Below are 22322 nucleotides of genomic sequence, written 5' to 3' on the forward strand. Positions count from 1 at the left end.
ATTAACTGACTAAAGAATAAAGGTCATAAAATGTTTTTACTAGTATTCAAATTTAATTGTATCACTTACACAGGGATCGGATCTTCAGGAAATGATAAGGCCGTGTCTGTTTTTTTCTTTGTTTTGCGTCAACTGATTCTGAGAAAACCTACCAGACAGCAAGGAAAAAAAACACACACAAAGAAAATAACACAAGAGTCTGCTTAAGTTCTGGACTGATTAACAGTGACTTTAGATCAATACTGTCATATCTAAGTGAAAGAGCAAACATGACAAACAGGAAATTTAGCAATGTACAAACTTGATATGACTATATTCTGAGAAATGGCCTTGTTATTTCAAACATTTCCCATTTATACTGAAGCCTTTGAGAAGAGACATGTTTTGATCTGAGATGTGTCATGTTGTATTAAAACCTATGTATAATCAATAATTCCGTGTATCAAATCAATAATGCTTTAAGCATGAATTATCTCCCATTTGCAGAGTTATCTTCCTATAATTGGAATACTTTATGTAAACTTTTTGGCAATATATTAATATTTTGTTCTGCATACTTTTTTTTCAGAAAATAAACTAAGGCCACACCAATTTAATTTTTTGTTCTACGGATTTTTGGACTCCAAAATTTGGGGTGAGCGAGCGATTTGAAAATTTTAATAAAAAAATATTTAATTTGCAAATTTTTGAGGCGAAGCTTGAAAAGTAAAGATCAGTAAAGGCGAGCGATTATAATTTTTTTTTGTAAACATAAAATAGTAGGTTTTGACAATATTAAAGCTTGATTTATCACTTGTACTTTGACATTTCTTTAATTTCTGAAGTATTTTTTCCCTGTTCACCAAGAAATAATTAAATCTGGGTTATGTATGTGTGACTGACAATGAGACAATTCTCCTTCCAAGTCATAATCAGTTTGGGGACAACCCCTTAATGTTATAAATATCCCTTTTACATGTTTTATGAGGGATCAATATAAGTTATAATATATTTGTTTGTACAAAAGGCTCATATTTTCTCAAAGAACTATATATCTATCTGGTATTAAATGGTCAAAACATGTCCAAGAATTTTGTAATATTTCTGGACTTTAACCATGTTAACACATTTACTTTAACAGTTTAATATTATTCAAAATAAGTGGACCTCTTTTAGAAAAGTTGTTTAAAATATGATGTTACTCTCCTCTTTTTGAGTACAAAATTCTAAGTTTAAAAAGTTTTGTATAGAAGAACTATACAAATCCTTGGTATTTCTATTTTCTTTTCTACATCAGTAAAATGACCCCTTGTCTGAGGGAGGGTTGTTCTCAACCTGATATTAGAAGTGGGACATTTAAAGACGTATCGTATCCGTATCTGATACGTTGACGTATCACGGTGTATTATATTTACATAATAGTAGTTGGAGTTGCTTCTTGTATGTCAAAATGATTTTAATCCATACTTAATCAATTATTGCCCTTAAAAAAGATATATTAACAATATATTTACAGTGCATATAATACAATTATGAAAACAATACATGGACGACATTAGAAGCTAACATGTACACACATTTGACATTCACGTGTGTTTTCGTATCAATATATATTATAACTACATATGAGTTAAGTTCAATCATAAAACAAATAAAGTTAAGGATTGTGTACCCTTATGTTGGTTCAACGCTAAACATATGGACATTTTATAGCAAATCCACATCCTTTCTCCTTGTCCTCTAATGTTTGACAATTCAATGCGTGTAATATAGGGGATTACTACATGTAGTGCTAGCAATGATGTTTGTTCATTAAAGATATAATTATGGATCAATTCAAGTACACCTTCTAGGGTGCGTTCGACTATAGTGACTCATCAAGAGTATTTTTGGAATGTAAAGGTTGTTTATGATGATTTGTTGAAATTAAACACTGGATCATTAATATTCATGGACTCACAAGTGAGTAATTTTTGTAGATGATTTTATAACGAAAATCTCTGTATTGAATTTTGAGGTTTTCTGCAAAATATTTGCTTAATTTGCCACAAAATCCCTGTTTTCTATAAAATGTAATAAAACAACCATTACGCATCTGCATTATTATTCAAATTCAGGCCTGACATATGCGTATGGTTTAAATATCTATTGTTTAGATGTCTATCATGTCATAAAAAGAGTGTATTAATGACCAAAAGATAACTAACATAGAAGAAAACAAGGATATATACATGTCATTTTTAAACATGTAAATGATTAATTAAACAGTAACCCACAGCTACTTTCAGATGCGTCAACGTATCAGATACGGATACGATACGTCTTTAAATGTCCCACTTCTATTAACAAACACAGGTCAAAGTACGGCCTTTTACACAGGGCTTTGATACTGACCAAACAGCAGGCTATAAAGGACCCCAAAATTATTAGCGTACACAATTCGAAGAAGAAAACCAACGATCTAATTTATACATCATGTATATCCAAACGGGAAAATACCAATGAACAACATCAACAAACGATACCTGCTGAACGACAGGCCCCTGAATCAATCAGGACAGGTGCATAAACATGCAGCGGCTATGGATAGTTTTGTTTCGCCAGCATACAATATAATTGCAGTTGAAGGCAAATCCTTCAGAAGTTCTTTGTACTTTATTCTAAAAACGAACATTTTTTAATAGGGAATATAAGTAAGGGGGAAAGTAACCAACTTTTTGTTCTTTTTATAATATTTACAAAAAAAAAACGGTGCGTGAAATGGACATGATTACATTTCCGGATGCGGGAAGCAGGAATATAAAAAAAAATAAAAAATTCTGTTTTGAAAAAAATATGTGCGGGCGGGTCCGTCGAACAAGGAATCAAATTGGTGTGGCCTAATGAAATTATGTTTTATATCTTAATATCTTGTGGAATTAAAAATGTACATACTAATTTATCCTATCTTATCAGACAGTAGATATCATTTAAAGAAATTTATTAGAAATATTTGCAAAAACTACTATTTTTCATTTAAAAAAGTATAAAAATTTATTTCAATTATAAAATAAGATAACTGTGCAAATGGGAGGTAACTCTTGCTTCAAGCAAGTAAGGAACGCCTACTGTAAGACCTGTACCAAGGAAGAACCATTACAGTGAAATTGGTTGATCTTTTCAATATCAAATTTAGTGAATCTTAATATTAAATAAAAGCTCTGATACATTCAAATGTTTTATTAATTGAAAACAATTCTTAAAACAAAATTTAAAACAAATAAATCAAAACTTAACATGAGAACTATAAAGCACATCAAAGGCACTCTTTTGTTGATTTGAATTAGTTTTTTCACAAAATTTGTCAGTCAGCTCAAAGCTTACATATGCACCAATCATTTTAACAGCATCTATAGACTTGAGAGATGTATTCATTTCAATTTTTTCCCCGTTAGAGCTAGATGAAACATAACATTTTATCAGAGTTTTATCCCCTATGGTGATAGGTTCATTGAATCTTGTATTTAACGTGTCTCTTATGCTGGTTACGTAAAGGCTCTCTAGGATCTGAGAAAAAGTTTCTGTGCCGGCGAGTGGAAAGGCATATGGAGCCAGAACAATCCTTTTATCTTTGAAAAGTGAAACACAAACGATCTCGCTCGCCGGCACATTTATACTGGCCATTTCTGCTGTCACATGTATCAAAGTCAAGATCGCTTAAACGCTTTAAATAAGGAGTGTACTTGTTATTTAAATAGATTTGAGTATAAGAATACACAAAAACACGGCTGGAAAAACCCGGAAAATACGGATTTTCTACTAACGAACAAAAAAAAGTTTGTGTTTGTTTTTGACACAAATTGGCCGAAAACCTACCCGCACGCGGACGCAAAACAAATAAAAAAACAACTATGGCCAAATGTTAATATCCCTACCGGGTCACCATTGTACTCTGCTATAAAGTTACGTTCGTAGAACCACTCATCTTGTTCTTCGTGGTTTCTTTCCGTGATTCTCTTAATGGTACTTATACTGTGGAATAAAAAAAAGTCAATTACATTGGTACGATGTAAATTTATACAAGAGACCAAAATGACACAGAAATTAACATCTATAGGTCACCGTACGGCCTTCAACAAAGAGCAAAGCCGATACCGCTTAATCAGCTATGAAAGGCCCCTATATAACAGAATGGGTGTAAAACAATTCAAACGAGAAAACTAAAGTAAATTTTTCAATTCCGTTTGACACCCTTCTTCGACATAACCACCACTTTCAAATTTAAGGAACATCTTTCGAATGACATAGTTTGTTCTTCTAAAATTAATTTTGGCTTATAATCTTTTCATAACACCATGTACGGACCGATATGCAGAACGACCAGTGTTTTTATCCAAAACTTTCTTTCTAAAACTATATGTTTGTGGACAAACATGATTGTCTATAATGTGTAGTAAAATGCTGTCTACATTCGATGAGGTGAATTTGAAGGTGTTAAAATGATAATACATGTACTTATCTGAAAAAAAGAACATTTGCAATGGTAGTTGAAACGATATAATGTCAATGGGTGTACATGCATTAGTATTTTTAAAAAGACCTATTTGTTATATGACCTTACAGTTTTAGGAATCCCCGAAATAAAAACAAATCTTGTAGATGGCGGCTACATATGATAAACTATGAATCTACCTATAGAATGATACTGTCTGATAAATACGTTTTATACCAACACAATTAGTTATTTGATACAAAAAAAGGTAATACAAATACTGATATGTCTTAGAATTGATGGTCATCCTTTAAAAGTTACAGTTATCCTTTATGAAATACAAGAACGGTCATCCATTAGAAATTACGGTCATCTTTTTATCAATCACGGTCATCCTTCTTATATTTTACAGTCATCTTGAAAATATTTAAATGATGATTTACGGTCATCTTAGAGATTTTTCAAATCCAATTTCTTGTTTCATATTTCTTGGTAGTAATTTTCCGTGTGAGTCTATAATAAATTTACATCGTACCAATGTATGCTTTGTAAATAAAGTGATATAGAAACACTTAAAAAGACAATACAGATACATACCTAATTTTTCATCCGACATCTTGGGATGACCGGTCATCAGCGTACCCCAGTGGATATATACTGAACAAGTAACATTTTTATTTAGGGCTAGCTAAAGCCCACCTCGAGGTGCAAGATTTTCTCGGCTGTTATCTGTCATTATTAGGTTGTTGTCTCTTTGACATATTGTCTATTTCCATTCTCAATTTTATATGCAATGTGTTACTGCATTATCACTTGTCTTTATTTACCAAAAAATGATAATACTCGCGGTTTCTGTTGATCAAAGGAAATAAAATAAATATAACTCGTTTGGTAATACAAAAACAAATGAAATGAGCAAATGAATATTTAAGGAAAAGTATAGGTACTTTCATGAGTAGACACGGAACCAGCTTCGTTGACTGGTGTGTGTTCAACGTTCAGTGGCAAGTATTTCAAGACAGGAACATATTGTTTAAACATTACAAGTAGATGAAAAATTGGTTGACCGACATGACGGCTGTAAACTATGACTGGTTCTGAACATAGCGCTATTTTGGATAGGGCGTAATTTTAACATACATGTATCATCAATCATAGAACCACGTACAGCCACGCGCAAACAGAAGCAGTACATGAGACCATACGTCTAGACCTCAATTCATCTATGAAGTAACAATTATAACATAAACGCGACAAGATCATTTGCACTAAATTTTAAATTGTTAAAATTGCATTACCTAGCTACTCACCTTCCTGCACTGGTAGCATGTATGTATTCAGCCTTTTTCGCTTCTACCTTGAGCTCTGCGACAAATTTACAATCATGCTCGCTTCTTGTCATGGTCCGAATATTGACTCGAACCTCATTATTTGTAGTGACAACATTGCTATTAGAATTAGTTGGTTCACGTGTTATAACATTTGTCATATTACCATGTTTTATTTACATACAATTTACAATACACAACTGAAAAATGTGTATGAAGTATTGATCTGTTCATATATGTGTAATTTAAATGTATAAATACACGAAAGTCATGATAGTGGTGTTTACCTGTTCTTGATCAGTTATAGGGTTCTATAGTACATTGTCAATTTAAATGTAATATTTGATAGTTAAGCACAAAATAAAAGGGAAAAGCAGGTGAAAAAATGGGGAGAACATTTTCTGAAACCCCTGCAACAAAAGTTGATGCAAAAGAGAAAGTATGAGTTGTTTGAATTAAAGAACAAAAATGCATACATCCTGCGTAACTTCGTTTCGTTGAAGTAATATATATATGGCATTTACATATCAAAATAAGGATATTGATTGATTGATTGTTGGTTGCTTTACGCCGCATTTTGCACAAAAAAGTCAAAATTAGGAGATGTGGTATTAATTATTTAAACGTTTTAAATACTGCATATACTGTTACTATAGTTAAAATACGATAGAAAATAAGAAGAATGATATTTAAACTAGGTAACATTTATTCAAATTTATGATTTCGACATTTTATTTTCATGACCCATATGTATTCTTGTCGTTAGATGGTGCACTATTAACATAAGATAAAAAAAAATTAAACTAGCCATCCGAGCTTTTAACCGATGGGCATCTAGTAAAAACCTGTTTCATGTTAATGGAAGGCAAGAAATGGTCCTTGATAGTTATCTTCCAAAACTGCGACTGATTATTACAACAAATTTATAAACGTGACCACTATAGACTGTAATTGGCTGACTGACTTGTGTAATACACTGATTTGCCAATTCGAACCAAATTTGGAAGCCAAAATGGCCTTCAGAGCCTCTAATTAGTTGGCACACATCCTTCAAGTAATTTTCATTAGCATTGAATACTATATAGATGTATGTTCTCACTTCTCCTAAATTTTCATCTCTTCGTATCTATGGAACAAGAAAATATTTCTATCACAAAACAGGATTTATGTTAATTGTACACTGCATCATGATTATGTAGAACAAAATCAGGTTTATAAACTTGAAAGTACATCCGATTGGAATGTGCTGCTACGGTAACTCTGAATTCAAATTTTCCGACGTTTTGCCGCTGGAGCAATAGTACTCTCGTCTATCAAATTGGTTTTATTTTCACAAACATTACTCATAAACTAAATGCGCCGTAAAAATCACTTTGGAGACAACCCTTTTCATATTATTTTGTCAACAGTCGGTTCCAACACTTTCCGTTAATTTCTAATGAGACTATCCACTAGACTAAGAGTTAAAATGAAGAAAATGTAAGCAATTATAAGCAATCGAGCTGCCTTTCTCAATGTGAAAAAAAAACACATACTGTAATGTCGGCTGTTTAGGCCCGTCCTAGAGATATGTGAAACAATGCAAACTAGAAAAAACTATGTTTAAGGAACATTGTTGTCTACATTGTCATCTGATAAAGCTGGCGTAAGTAAAGTTAATGAAGAAACTTTTACTACTGTTTTGTATACAGTCAGGGGCATTACTTAAACAAGTATTTGTTTTTAGTTACTTATATAGGTAATTTTTGTTTTAAAAAATTATAAAATTACTCAATAGAGTTATTTTAAATTTCTATAGAAGCGTGGACTAAAGGTACTAGTTTTCATTAATTTTTACAGCATTTTATATCATAAAATGAAGAATTTATTAGATTTTAGAAGAGTATAGAGATAAAGGGTTACTTTAAAAATAATGACAAAAATATTACTGGAATAAGTTATTTTGTACATCTTTGATTGAAAGAATTAGTAATAACACTTATTTAAGGAACACATGTAATTGTTTTCTGTTACAAATTATAAATAACATCAAGTCGTAATTAATTCACAAGTTTCTATCTATTTATATCTGTCTACCTTGAAGATTTTTGAGGAAAATGATATTTTAATAGTCCCAAGAGACCAATGTTTGACCCAAATGCTTCGATATGAAGATAAGTGCGTCAGAAAGGCAATTAGTGTTTCAGAAAGATTAGATTTTATATTTCATGGGAAAAATAACCAGATGACCGTGAAAATTTGCTAAAGCTATTAAACCCTGTATTGTTGGACACCTATAAAAATACTATTTAGAAAAGTTACTTATATAAGTAATATTTAAAATAGCCTCGTTTTCAACATCACTTGTATAGGTAATTTTAAATGTTACTTGTTTAAGTAATGCCCCTGACTGGTAATACGTATAAGAAATTTTAAGTGGCGATTTTTTATGAAATTTTTGAAGTATAAAGGTTTGAACGGATGTCATTTCAGTATCAATAAAATCAATATATCTAATAACTTTATTTAGGAAAAACCTTTATTTGTTTGTTTATCTTAATGCCACCTAGAGGGAACAATAATTGCCACCATCAGGAGTGAATGAATGAATGAATTGTATTTCTCATTAACTACAAATAACATAGTTACAGAGAATAAATATGTATAAACAATTACATTAAATATTAAAGCGCATGTGGACAATACAAATATCAACAATAAACTAACCAGGAGGAGTGACCCTCACATTATTAAATTTTATAAATCTACAAAGTTTTTTAAGAACAATATAATAATTAGAGCTCATCAATTGTTGATATTTATAAATATTCGGACAAAGCGTACAATAGTGTGGTAACAACCTCATTCTTTCTTGATTTAAAGGACTACATGACATAATATAATGATATTCATCACCTACGTCTCTTGATTCGCAAAGATGGAACAACCTATCATTTCTTGATATGTTATTCCACCTTCCCGTCTCGATAGGTAATCGGTGACTTCCGCATCAAAATTTACACAATAAAAATGACAATTTGAAAAAATAGCTTACCAATTTAATATTTGTTTTAAAAATACTATAACATAAGCATTTAGTAGTAGTGTTAATTTCGCTTAGGCAATTCTGCAAAAACTGGTCTTTAAGTTTTAACTCAATACTTTAATTACCCATCTATCTAAATAAAGGCAACAGTAGTATACCGCTGTTCAAACTCATAAATCCATGGACAAAAATCAAAATCGGGGTAACAAACTAAAACTGAGGGAAACGCATAAATATAAGAGGAGAACAACGACACAACACTACAATGTAACTAACACACACAGAAACGGACCAAGCATCAGACAAAATCCCACGAGAATAACAAATATAACATCAAAACCAAATACATGAATTTGGGATAGACAAGTACCGTGACACGTCTTATCGCAATGTCAATTTACACTAAAAAATAAGAGAAAACAAACGACTCAACGTTAAATTGTAACACACACAGAAACAAACTATAATATAACAATGCCATATTCCTGAATTGGTACAGGACATTTTTAAAGGGAAAAAATGGTGGGTTGAACCTGGTTTTGTGGCATGCCAAACCTCGCACTTTAATGGCAATGTTAAATATAACATAGAAATGACAACATATTATTACAGGACTACAATACAAATAAATAGGAAAACGTATTAGACAAAGAAACACATGATTAATGAATAACAAAAAGCATCAGGTTTAAAATTTAACATTTGGTTCAAACAGATATTTGACATGCCACAGTTATCAAAAACATTTTTTACAAATGATATCTATTTACAGTTAAGACCATAGTTGTGAAAACTAATATACAATAGTTTATATAAAAGACATGAAATTTTACTTTCTTTACCACATAGTGATCTACATAAGAAACTAACCATACGAACTTTGGCATTATCGATTACAGGATATCTACCCAATTCCGCATAAACAATACAGCTAGGTGTACTCTGTTTTGAATGTAGAACAAGCTTACAAAATTTTAAATGCGTACGTTCTACCAAATAAAAATTTCAAATCCCCAAATTTCCGAACCATAAAGACAAATAGGAAAAACTATCTTATCAAACATGTCTAACTGACATTCTATAGTCAAACTGTTTTGTCTACACTTTTTAAAAATACATTGCTTTCGTAGCTTGTTCACAGATATATTTTTGGGTCTTTAAAAATGAACCACTTCTAGCAAAATACATTCCAAGGTATTTATACTCAGGAGTCGACTGGCAATTTGAATAATTTGTAGGACATTTTGCGCTGATTGATTCGCTGAATTTCTCCTTATTTGAAAACAAAAATGAAAGCCAAAACTTTGCAAAAATTAAACCGATTTGTATTTAAGACAATATTTCCTTTTAGTAGTTCACTAAATTCATCAAATACATATTGTGTTATTTTGAACATGTGTGTTTACTGTCAGATTATATTTATTTATAAAGATAACGAGATAATAAACTAAATTTTCGTTTAAGTCCCATGTTTTATTTTCAGTCTTGGCAGCCACGTTTCAGTGTTATAATGTTATATGTTTATGTGTTTGTAAACTATTATGTCAGTTTAAAAAAAAATGAATTCTCTGAAACGTTTGTGAAACTGAAATGGACCGGATTAATTGCACGATAAGTATAGACACAATTATTTTATAATTTCATAGTGTACCATTGTTGAAGGTTGATTTTCTTTAAGTACCAATTGTTGTTCTATCCACATCAGTTCGTCATCGATTTTTATTCGTAATATATGAAATAATATAAAATTTAACAAGCCTTCCATTCTAAGTGCTCGCAACAATAATATGGTTGAAGTTGAAATCAACTATAAGAACAAATAGAAGTTTTTAACGACCTTGACTGGCTATACAGCCCTTGCTTCGGTCGGTAAATCAACTATAATAGATACAGGTTTTGTGATATCGGACATGTTCCTTACGTCGTCACTACAAACCCCTTCCCTTTCATAAATGTGACCTACCGAATAAGACTATTTACCGGATTTGTTATCTCGTAAGCAACATGACGGATGCCACATCTGGAGCAGGATCTGATTACCTTTCCGGAGCACCTGAGATCACCCCTAGTTGTTGGTGGGGTTCGTGTTGTTTATTCTTTAGTTTTCTATATTGTGTCATGTGTACTATTGTTTGTCTGTTTGTCCTTTTCCTTTTAAGCCATGTCGTTGTCAGTTTATTTTCGATTTATGAGTTTTACTGTCCCTCTGGTATCTTTCGTCCCTCTTTTATATACTGTTCTCTTTAGGAAGCGAAGCTGCAGTTTTTATGAATATTTCATATTCCATAACTATAACTTAGGCAAACTAAAACAGATAGATATGAAATCAAATGTCCATGATTTTAGAAGTGTGACGTGATAGTTACATTTCCATGATAGATAACGTAATTGTTATCATGTATCCATACAATTTAACTAATTGCTAAAGTACTTCGTTTGAACTAATCAAATTGATAAATTAGGTTAAAATTTTAAAACCAAAAGTTTCATCACATTCTTTTAATTTTAAAAGGGGATAAGACCACTAAAGCGACACTTCTTATGAAACCAAGAAATGATGTGCAAACAATAAAATTACAATTACAATTGTTGCAGACTAGGCAGTCTCCCGAAAATTGAACGGTAATAGGTTTTTCTATATGTTACAACATTAGCTTTTGAATTTGATGATATAAGACATTAAATATACTATTGACACGACTCCGCAAATATATCTCAAACTGGTATCTGCATACATACAACTATTGCAAATATGGCTTTGTTTGAACACTTTTAGTATATTTATAAGGTAAATGGTGTCAGATATATGGTTACAGATAATACTGTTGTGACAAGAATTCTAAATTGACCATTTGAGGTAGAAAATGTGAACTTTAATTGACATATAGGAACACAGTAAAATGTGGACTGGAGACAGAGGCAGGATTGGATACTTGATATAATCTTGAATGTTGTAATGATTGACTACTAAACATTAAATTTATAGTATTAATATATGCTTTCAATATGTTATCAAAACAGTTTTAAACAGGTTCTAAGCATTTTACGTCAGAAAATATACACACAGCTGGCAATAATTATTGTCTTGTTTTCAAATTCTTTTAAAAATTGAAACAGGGGAGGGGGTATACAATGTTCAGTAAAAAAAACATAGAGTATACATAGTGATTTCATTATTGCTATAATTCTGATAAATGAGTATTATTGTGAGAAAAACTGGTTTTAGAGAGTTTTCTTTTTGAATAAATGTTTGTATAGGTTTCACTATGTAAATACAGCTATTTCTCAAACCACCCCTCTTTTGGGGATATTGAGAATATTCATAGAAAATTAATTTTGTTTACACACTGGTTCCCAGTTATGCTCTCTGTGTTCCATCTCATAGAGACATAACTTGGGCATTTTACCAGTACATATACACGTGCATATTGTTTACATTGAAATCTGTGGTAACTCTTCATTCGAGGTAGGGGTAGTTAAGAAAATTAGTGTTAGTTTAAACTCTGAAAAGTTCAGGGCATATAAACGTTGAAAATATGCCGCACAGCCATATATTTTGACCTTTGAAAAATATTGAAGTGCATATGAACTTTCAATTCTAGGATAAGATTTTTTTCCAAAACTTCATAGTAAAAGTGGTACAGTTTTAGCCGTAAAAGAAGTTCCTATGGGAAACTGCATTGTCAATATTGTCAGAAATGCAACCTATAGGATATTTCATATATGAAAAGAATTCTGCATCAAAATTCATTATTAGAGAGTGGATGACTTATCAAGCCTTTAAAGTCAGTTTTTAAAAAAACATCAAGATTATATTTTGCCTGTTTTATGGGCTATTTTTCGTTTTACTGTTCTTATTTTTTGTATGTCCAGAAATGTGTGTAGTATAAACTATATGTCACGGTAAAGGTCGAATGTTTACAAACACGTATTTTCCACTAGCTTTCTGACGCAATTTCATACAAAAATGAAACGAACGACAAATGACTTTTATTCCAATTCCTGATGTAAACAGTTTCAGAAAAAGTCTTTTAATATCAAAGTTTTTGGGAAATATGTGACATATTTACTCCCTTTTTGTCAAATTTGTTTGATCAAAAACAGGCAAGTTGTTGCCATGGATACACCAAAAATAAATATATTTAACCATTCAACCACTGGATATCAATCTTTGGAACAAAAAATGATTACATACATATGTACAAATATGACACAAACAGTAGGATTGAAAAGGGGATGGTAAACCTTATGTATATAACTATTTAGCATGAACACTAATCCAGTGACAAATCTCATTTTGTGGTGTCATTTTCAAGAAAAGAGCAGTAAAACTTCCATAACTCTTCGGCGTCCTACTTCACTCTTAGGAAGTTTTTATAACCATTGGGTTGATCTTCGCTCCTGCAAGTCTTTCATACTTTTGAATTTGCCATTTGATAAGGGACTTTCCGTTTTGAATTTTCCGAGGAGTTCAGTATTTATGTGAGTTTACCTCATACTACCCAAACAGTAGTCAGTCACTGCCATACCTAGATTTCTCGCCGCCGTTGCTGTCTACGCCTTCTTGCTTGTCTTCTACGATCACTTCAAGTTCCGTCACAGCTATTAACCTGTCTCTCTGAACTATAACCAGCCTGTCCACTAATCCAACTGCTTTTTTCAATGTATATATTTTATATGTATGATTTTAGTGACACATTTTGTGAACTACTGAATCTAACCAAATGATTAGTGATTGTGACACAGATAATACCCCAGCATGCATATAACGTTTGAAGAGTCATCATCCAGGAACGGCAAATGTGGCGCCATCCAATTTCGCACTTGATCTATGCTTTATGATAATAAGCATTGTGCATATGTTTCATTACATTTGGTGAAGGCAAAATAAGAATACATAACGGAAACTAATTGTTGGGACGTACGTAAATAATTACGGACAGACAAGGGTACGTAGCACTTTATGCACCCTCCGCTGCAGCGGGTCATATACATTTTTTTAGACTGAAATTGTAGATACACGACCAATTTCCGACAACCTCTATAACTCCTATACGAGGAAGTCGATCTACTCCGGTTGAGGTCAGGCTGAGATCAATAAATAATTGATTTGGTTTATCTAGCCGAGTAAAGATGGTGTACAGATCGTAAATGGGTCGGAATTATCGAATATGTGTTAAATAATGGTCAGATTAGAGTCGTGATGGAGTCGTTAATGAGTCTTGAAGGGTCGATTTAAAGTCGTATATAGTCGGATAGCAGTCGGGTAGAAGTCGTAAACAGGCCTGATCAACAATTAATGACGCTTGTTGTTAAAATTTGGACAATCGGAATCATCGAGTTGATCTGATCGGCAGTGTGAACCTAGCTTTAAACATTGTATCATTTCTGTAATGATGGTGCATAGAACAGGGAGTCTCCAGAAAAATCAAATTGAAAAAAGTAATTTTAATTAAGCTGTTCGATTATAACTCAAAATCAGCATTAATACATCAACCATTCGTTTTTATAATTTGATTTTCGATGATCACATCTAATTTGCATGTATTGTCGATATGTTAGTGGACATATCAATTCCATATATATAGCTTTTCACACAAACAGCCGACAAGATATCATTCACGCAGTTTATCCGTTTATCAGAACTGTCGTTTAAATCTAAGTTACTGGATCAAATGCGATATCATTTACCTGTAATAGGTATTCTTACCCAACCTTCGAATTACATCAATGTTTAAGCGTGTATGATGGGGGTTATTATGACTCATAGAGACACCAGCTCTCACTTGTTGATTGGGATGCTTTATCTATTAAAAATGACGTTGATGCCATAGCATGTGCTATAACGGACGAACTTATTGACAAGGCAAATAAAAACATTCATAACCGAATTATTACAGTCAGAAAATCAGAAATGTTTAACCACCATGGCTTACCGCTGATAAGAAAAAGGATGATTGGTTTAAAAAAAAATCATATCGATAGAAGAACAAAAGAAAACAAAGTCTGCCCCGGACAGGGCAAAATTTCGGTTAGATGGGAAAAAATTGTAATTTACTAGTTTTAAATTCAAAATCTGATTATTTATTTTGAAAACCATCTGATGAACAAGTGTCAACAGTATTTTTACTCTCTGATTAAAAATGAATTTTGTGTTATAACATACTGAACCCTTTTAATTATAAAAAAAGCAGATAACATGTTCAATTTAATTTGATTCAATACTTTCGGAACATCATTTTGACAGTCTTTAAAGAATAATTGTGTCCTTTCCAAGTATACCATTCTATTCCATCAGCAGCTGACTTGTGATATCCCCCTAGGTACTTTCCATTTAGGTTGCTTAAGTGACAATTTGTATACCACCATGCGCCAGAATATATCTTTGCACAATTGTAAGGATGAATATCATTATCACGGTCGTAAGTAGTAAATTTCATGCTATTCGTAGTATGACTGTGAATAGATTTGTAAAGGGAATCTCCTGAAAACCAAACAATTACCACATTATATATATGTGATTAGATATGTTTTTCAAAGCTTTTGCATACACTCATTTATATTTAGAATCGAGCTAATGTATTTTGCAGCTCCAGCTATTGCCTAGGAAGATAACTAAGAGAGTTGAAAGTCCTATGTTTCGGAATAATTAATAGTGACTATTACAGAAGCAACCTTGATTGAAAAATAACTCAAATTTAACGGCAGCTATACTTATCGTGAGTCTTTTTTAGAATTCATAACAATGTTACACGTTCAAAAGAGGGTCGAAAGATACCAGAGAGACAGTCAAACTCATAGATCGAAAATATACAGGTAAATAATAGTAATGACACCATACAGAAAACTGAAGACTAAGCAAGACGAACCCCACTAAACACTGTGGGTGATCGCATGTGCTCAGAAAGGGAAAGCAGATCTTGCTCAACATGTATCTGTTGTATCCTTTATCTCTAGTTCGATGGGATAGATGCGTTTAACAAAGTCACCAAATTTAGAATTATTTAGTGTGAGAACATCATCTATATAGTGGAAAGTATAAATGTTGAAGGATATTGCTAAATTCTTATCTTTCCTCCTTAGAATTTCCTGTATGACATCAGTCAAATGTATTGTGTTACTATGATAACTTAATGAAAACATGTTCTACTGTTGAGTTTCGTTTTGTAGGTTTTGTTTGCGATTTTGTCTGCGTTGTACATTGTGCTTTTTTTTTTTTTTTTTTTTTTTTTTTATCTTTTATTGATTTTTTAGTTTTAGGGGTCAATGTATTTCTGTTTAAACTTTGAATTTTATCTTTCCTTTATTAATCATGTAACAGTCCTTAATTTATATATTACATATTTTAATAATGTATTATGAAAACGGTGTTCAGTGTTCTGTACGTGTATTTTTAGATTGTTTTGTGCGAGAACTTTAACATGTTATTGTTATTCTTTGAACAACTTCGTATATTGTTGCGTTAGCATATTGTACTCTTTGCGTCTTCATTTAGCATATATAATTTTGTATCTATTTCTGGTTATAAACATGCAGATTTTCTTTCGTCAGCGCTTCCTCCATGGTTGTTAACGTCATGAAGTAATAAATCGAAATTTAGCAAGTTTTTTAATATTGACCGTCAATATACATATAAATAGAAACATAGCGTCAATGTATGTAAAAAAAGAAACAAGGCTCCGGATATATAAAATAAAATTTGAAACACGTGATCGTAATATCCAGTGAAAACAGGAGAATGCTTTACCGTATGTAATATTAAAAATTATGCATTTATCTTTACCAGCAGTGCCAGTGTAGCTGAAAATTAGTAGAGGATATCCGTCAGCTTCATCGCCAATACCAAATACTCTGTATTCAGCATACTTGAAATTTCCATCAAAATCTGTCATCTCTATCCGCAGTTCGTGATTTCCATGTGACGTTATTTCATGAATAGCTTCATTCCCTGGATTAATAATTGTTGTTGAATTAAATTATGTTTCGTCTTAATTATGTGGATGTCGATGGATATCAACTCGAGTTATTCAATATTATAAAAGCGACCTTTCGGCTTTCGATTTGTTCTTTCATTCATGAACAATACCTCAAAACAAATAGAATTAAGTATGATACATGTTTTGAATCACGAGTCTTTTTTGTCGATTAAGAACTAAACATAGACCCATAATCATAATAAAAGTTGATGTGAGGGATAATACTGTTAGTGTTACTATGGCTATGTCTATATTCTCCTATTCCCTGATAGTGACCTATATTTCGATATCATTTTCTGACATGGAGTACGAGTCAATATTACCTGTAAAGATCGCATATAACATACAATTTTCCCATCAAAATGTTGAATGAAGATAATGTTCCTTAGTGGAGTAGGATCTGCTTACCCTTCTGGAGCACCTGAGATCACCCCTAGTTTTTGGTGGGGTTTGTGTTGTTTATTCTTTAGTTTTCTATGTTATGTCATGTGTACTATTGTTTGTCTGTTCGTTTTTTTTTTTCATTTTTAATCATGGCGTTGTCAGTTTATTTTAGTTTTATGAGTTTGACTGTCCCTTTGGTATCTTTCGTCCCTCTTTTACAAGCGTTTTAAAGTTCAAACGAATCCATCCATATAGCACATCAGCTAAAGTTTTGAAAGGAAGGCAAATAAGCAAACTGGCAGACAGGGCGATTCCTATATTTCACAAAAACTGTGTGTGCAGAGAAGAGATTTTATTATTTGCATTGAATTGATTTATTGCGATACTATTGTTCTGTCAATTTCTGTCTAATTATTAGTTATACATGTCTTATAATTATCGTCTTCTTTTGATAAATATTTACCCAACCAATATTCTTCACTTGGATTTCCAAAACCATTTTTGTAGGAATTCCAGTCTCTATAAAAATTGATGCAACCATTTAGACGTCTTTGAAAGACCTGTCAATTTGTAAGGTAATTATGTAGTGCTCAATTACATAAAAAAAAGGATTATAATTACAATCCAATATTGACGATTTGTTTGCATTAATTGAAAATCAGATTTCATTTTTGGAAGATTTAAGAAGAACTCATATTTGCTCATGATATTTAAAAATGGTTAATAATTTAAATTATACCACGCAATCAGGATAATATGTTCCAACTTAAGTGTAAGCGTATTATTTGTGGAATTCTATGTATTTTACGATTAACATATTAGATCTAAAATGGTAAAGTTTTTTATTATAAAATCAAATATATGTATGAGAAACATGTTGATACATCATACTTAAGTCAACGGTGTATAGTACGCTACCGTTTACAAACAAAATGTATTGAATGATTTGGTTCTTTATTTCTCTATATTTTGGGAAAATATGAAAATGACCTGTGGAGTATTTGTTTTCCATTTTGTCCTGAACAAACGTGCCAATTGAGCATCTCAAATATAGTGCACGATATATGGTGTTGACTGTCAGAATCCTATCAAACTATAATAGTAAATGAGAAAATCCTTTTTTTCACATAATCTATTTTCTTTTTATATAAAATACAATCACTGACCGTCCAAGATCCGTTTTTTGTTTCCATGTCACAATAAACCTGTACAGCAGCTGCTGTCGCATCAGGGTAAATATTATATACACCACTTGTTAGATTATCTCCCTTTATTTCCGAGCATTCTCTTGGTAAAAGACTCCCTGAAAGGTTAAAGGAAATCAATATGATTAAAGGATAATTTGCCATTTGTATAACACAAATCATGTGATAAATTGCATGGTTTTTATAGATATCAATGTAGGTTTTAAAAACTGAAATGATCAACATTAACTTTCTTATCACACGTTACTTACATTAACTCCCATCAATTTGAGAGCTAGTGGAAGAGGGTCGTAAAGAAAAAAAATCAGTGACCGACCAATTCTGAAATGCACATTTTATTGAAATATGTTAATGTTATCAAATCTTTTTCAAGGGCAAAACTTTCATGTATATCATTCGTGGAAACTTTCTTTGCGTGTGCATATTTTTAAATTCTGTTAATAACAAAACTATCTACTTCATTAACTTTGGTCCTTTTTGAAGCATAAATACTTACAACTTAAATCAGGTAGGAAACACACGAAAAGTATATACCCTGAAATAGAATTATTTAATGAACACATAGTTTATAAGTTTGATGTTTATCTTATCTGGACAAATATTTTGTAATTGTCGTGTCAGCAATTGAAACTCTTTAGTCAATCAAATCATCCTGCTTTTGTAGGATCAACAGTTTGAAGTAAGTGACTGGTGAAAAAAAAAAGAATCCTATACGATGACGTACGTATGTCTTTATATTTCAAGATAAAGTTAGTTCTTATATTTTGGAAATATTTTTAAAGAAATATGCTGACTAAACGCTTAACATTTAGTTTGACACCAAGCTCTTTAACAGCATTGTGTAGTAGTTCTATTTGTATCCATCTGATGAGTTAAGCTTTTTGCAACTCATTTTACAGATCGTTCTTACGTTGTACTGTTACACCACTGTCTCATGTTAGGGGAGGGTTTGGATCCCATTAACATGTTCAACGCTGCTTTTATTTGACTGATCTAAGTCAGGAGACTGTTATTCAGTGGTTGCCGTTTGTTTATGTGTTACATATTTGTTTTTCGTTATTGTTTTTGTATATCAATTAGGCCGTTAATTTTCTCGTTAGTAAAGTTTTACAATAATTTTTATATTTGGACCTTTAATAGTTGACTATGTCAATTGTTGAAGGCTGTACAGTCGGTAATTTCTTTGTCTTTTTGTCTCTTGTAGAGAGTGGTCTCATTGGCACTCATACCACATTTTCTTTTTTGTATTAGGTCGATTATATGAGTAAAATACCAATTCATCATATGTCAATTGATCGACAGCTTCATAATAGTATATGTCATGTTCTTCTTTACTATGGTATATTATACAGTAACAAATAAGAACAGATATACCACTTGTATAATGATATTTTAACCATTTGGTTGGCTTGTGATTTACGATCAAACCTCTGTATCAGTAAGTTAGTATTATAGAACCCACGCATTATTTATTACCAGATTAAGTTTGCCGTGAAACAAAGACCATTTTGAATAGAGTTGTCACATATTTATGATATGAAACGTCCTTAATTTTGCAGTTTGCACTGGTGACAGCACTGCGTGTTAGTTGGAACACTTACAGATAACCTATTGGAAATTAGTATTTTTAAACATAATACTAATCTTATGTTGTCTATTGAGTTCAGGAATGATTTTTTAAAGTAACATCTTTTTTAGATTTATGCATCATGTACATAGAATCTACATAAAATCTTAAATGTTTTTCATTAATCAATCGTATGATCTATTTGTTCTTAATGCATAAGGTTGAATGTATTATCTCTCTTATTATATAAGTGGACTATTACGATGTTTTTAAAGTTGAATCTTTTTTTAATCGATCTCATTTCTTAAAAGCTAAGTATGTATATCTTACCAAAAATCATCGAAAGTTAGTCCACGTATAAAAACCGTGACGATATTGTCAGAGAATATAAGACGACTACGTGTCAATGCCCTACAAATCAGACAAAACTTGATAAAGAAAAGTTGATAAAATAAAGTGCGTTTAGTGAAACGTATGACATATAGATCAAAAACAATATATAAATTTAAATCAATTAACGCGTAATCAAACCATACACTTTGGACAAATGCATTTTTTGTTTTATAGAAAACAGTTAAATTTTGTAAGAAATCGCTTTATTCACAGATAATAATTAATATGTTTCTAGAGTTGTTACTTCAATCCTTTAACCTTTTCTCAAATATGACCTACCGAATAAGACTTATAACTGGTTTTGTAATAACACGAGCAGCACGACGATTGCTACATGTGAAGAGCGATCTGAATACCCCCTCCCCCGGGGCGCATGAGATCATACCCAGTTTTTTGTTGGTTTCATTTTGTTCAATCTGTAGTTTTCTATGTTGTGTTTTGTGTATTAATGTTTGTCTTTTTTTATTTCTTTTTTTACCATGGCGTTATTTATTTTTGACACAGTTAAAATATTCCGCTGCTATTTTTTCACCGCTCTGTACCGTACCCGTTTCCTTTTCTTTAAATATCCCCAATTGAATTTTTCTGTTTTCTGTACTATTGTTTGTCTATTCAGGTTTTTTTTAAATCTTCAGCCATGGCATTGTATGTGTATATTGTACGTATGAGTTTAAACGTTCGTCTGATATCTTCAGTCCCACTTTTGCTAGACTCTATCCGTTTCCCTTCCTTTAAATTTACGGAGTTGGAATACGAATATGCACTTAAGAACCTATTTATATCACGAGGTTGTGCTTTCTCTTAATGCAACAATAGTTAAACCTTCCAACGATACCAACGTTTGAGTACATTTTCTGTCAATTCTTGTGACCGGGGTGACCAAACAACCATGCTGACGTGTCTACACCAAATCATTTGGACAAGAGAAATTTTGTTTGACTTCCCAGTTGGGAACTTTCCATTGCTATGTAGCAACATTTCAACATCAATAATTGTCCCGTCTCTTTTCCTTGAATGAAACCTTCCGAATTAAACTTATAAGCACCGAGTTTGTTCGAATATGTACAACATGTGGAACAGTACCTGAGATTCCGTCAATTTTTGATTGGGGTTTGTGTTGCTATGTCTTTGGTTTCTATGTTGTTTTTCGTGTAATGATGGGTTTTAAAAAAAATTCTAGCCCTGGCGTTTTCAGGTAATTTGTCAACTTATTGGTTTGAATGCATCTTTGATAACATTCACCTCTCTTTAACACCTATCATCCAAACAGAGAAAGGGAAAAACGAAGCGATATCTTATCTAAAAAGATTTTGACTTATGGTATTATTAGGTAAAGATTTAGCGTAAACCTTCCAGTGTAAACATCACTCGTTTTTGTTTTAAGATAGGATTAAAGTAACCTAACTTTTTGTATTTCTGTTTTAGATTTTTCTTTTGTTATTTTTAATTTCTTCCTTTTCCTATCTTATCTTATACATTATATCCTGTTTCAGATGACCCTAGTCTACCTATGTTGCGATTTAAATCTTTAAATTGTGTTTTTTGGGCGTTTGCAGTTGGACACTATGTTGTCCGTGTTGCGGTCACTTCTTTTTTTCAAAATAATTTTGCTGAGTTCTGACCACATTCATAAAGGGCACTTATTCCACTTATTCAAACCGAAAACACTTCCCAAACATAATTGGTACATTTTCAACTCAATCTTAACATAGTTTGTAAAATATACTGATTTTACCTGTTATAGTGACATGTATCAAACAAAAAAGCTAATGAATTAATTGTGAAAAAAATTGTTTTCAATTAAGAAAAAAGACAACAATTTACAGACAACTGCTGTTCCAAAAGCCTTAAATAGAAAAGCTGAAAAAAAGAAAACACGTATCTTATTTGAATTTGACAACGATATGGTTTATGTACCAGTAAAACAAAAAATATGCCCTATTCAACATCGATCTTATGTATTATTTTCATATTGGTTATTGGATAACTGTATT

At 31.7% G+C, this 22322-nt stretch overlaps 2 protein-coding genes across 4 annotated transcripts in view; both read right to left on the reverse strand.

The window, feature by feature from the left end:
* The window catches only part of LOC139495617 (uncharacterized), a 100681-nt gene extending 94689 nt beyond the window's left edge, over window positions 1-5992 (reverse strand). Inside the window, exons 1-3 of one of the 3 annotated variants that reach the window (XM_071283908.1) lie at window positions 5761-5990; window positions 3877-3990; window positions 70-96 (exon numbers count right to left, since the gene is read on the reverse strand). In XM_071283908.1, coding sequence (XP_071140009.1) covers window positions 70-96; window positions 3877-3990; window positions 5761-5939 — 320 coding nt within the window. In that variant the 5' untranslated portion in view covers window positions 5940-5990. Of the gene's footprint in view, window positions 1-69; window positions 97-3876; window positions 3991-5760 lie in introns of all 3 variants that reach the window. The other 2 variants (XM_071283906.1, XM_071283907.1) reach the window with 2 other exon arrangements.
* Window positions 5993-14770: 8778 nt separating this feature from the next.
* Window positions 14771-20357, reverse strand: LOC139495616 (ficolin-2-like). Its single transcript, XM_071283905.1, has 6 exons — window positions 20266-20357; window positions 18865-18903; window positions 18330-18466; window positions 17627-17723; window positions 16587-16751; window positions 14771-15287 (listed from the first exon to the last, which is right to left on the reverse strand). The coding sequence occupies exons 1-6, from the start codon at window positions 20273-20275 to the stop codon at window positions 15022-15024; spliced, it is 714 nt and encodes a 237-aa protein (XP_071140006.1). The 5' UTR covers window positions 20276-20357; the 3' UTR covers window positions 14771-15021.
* Window positions 20358-22322: the final 1965 nt, after the last annotated feature.

This window comes from Mytilus edulis, chromosome 11, assembly GCF_963676685.1.
Source record: "Mytilus edulis chromosome 11, xbMytEdul2.2, whole genome shotgun sequence".
Taxonomy (NCBI): Eukaryota; Metazoa; Mollusca; class Bivalvia; order Mytilida; family Mytilidae; genus Mytilus; species Mytilus edulis.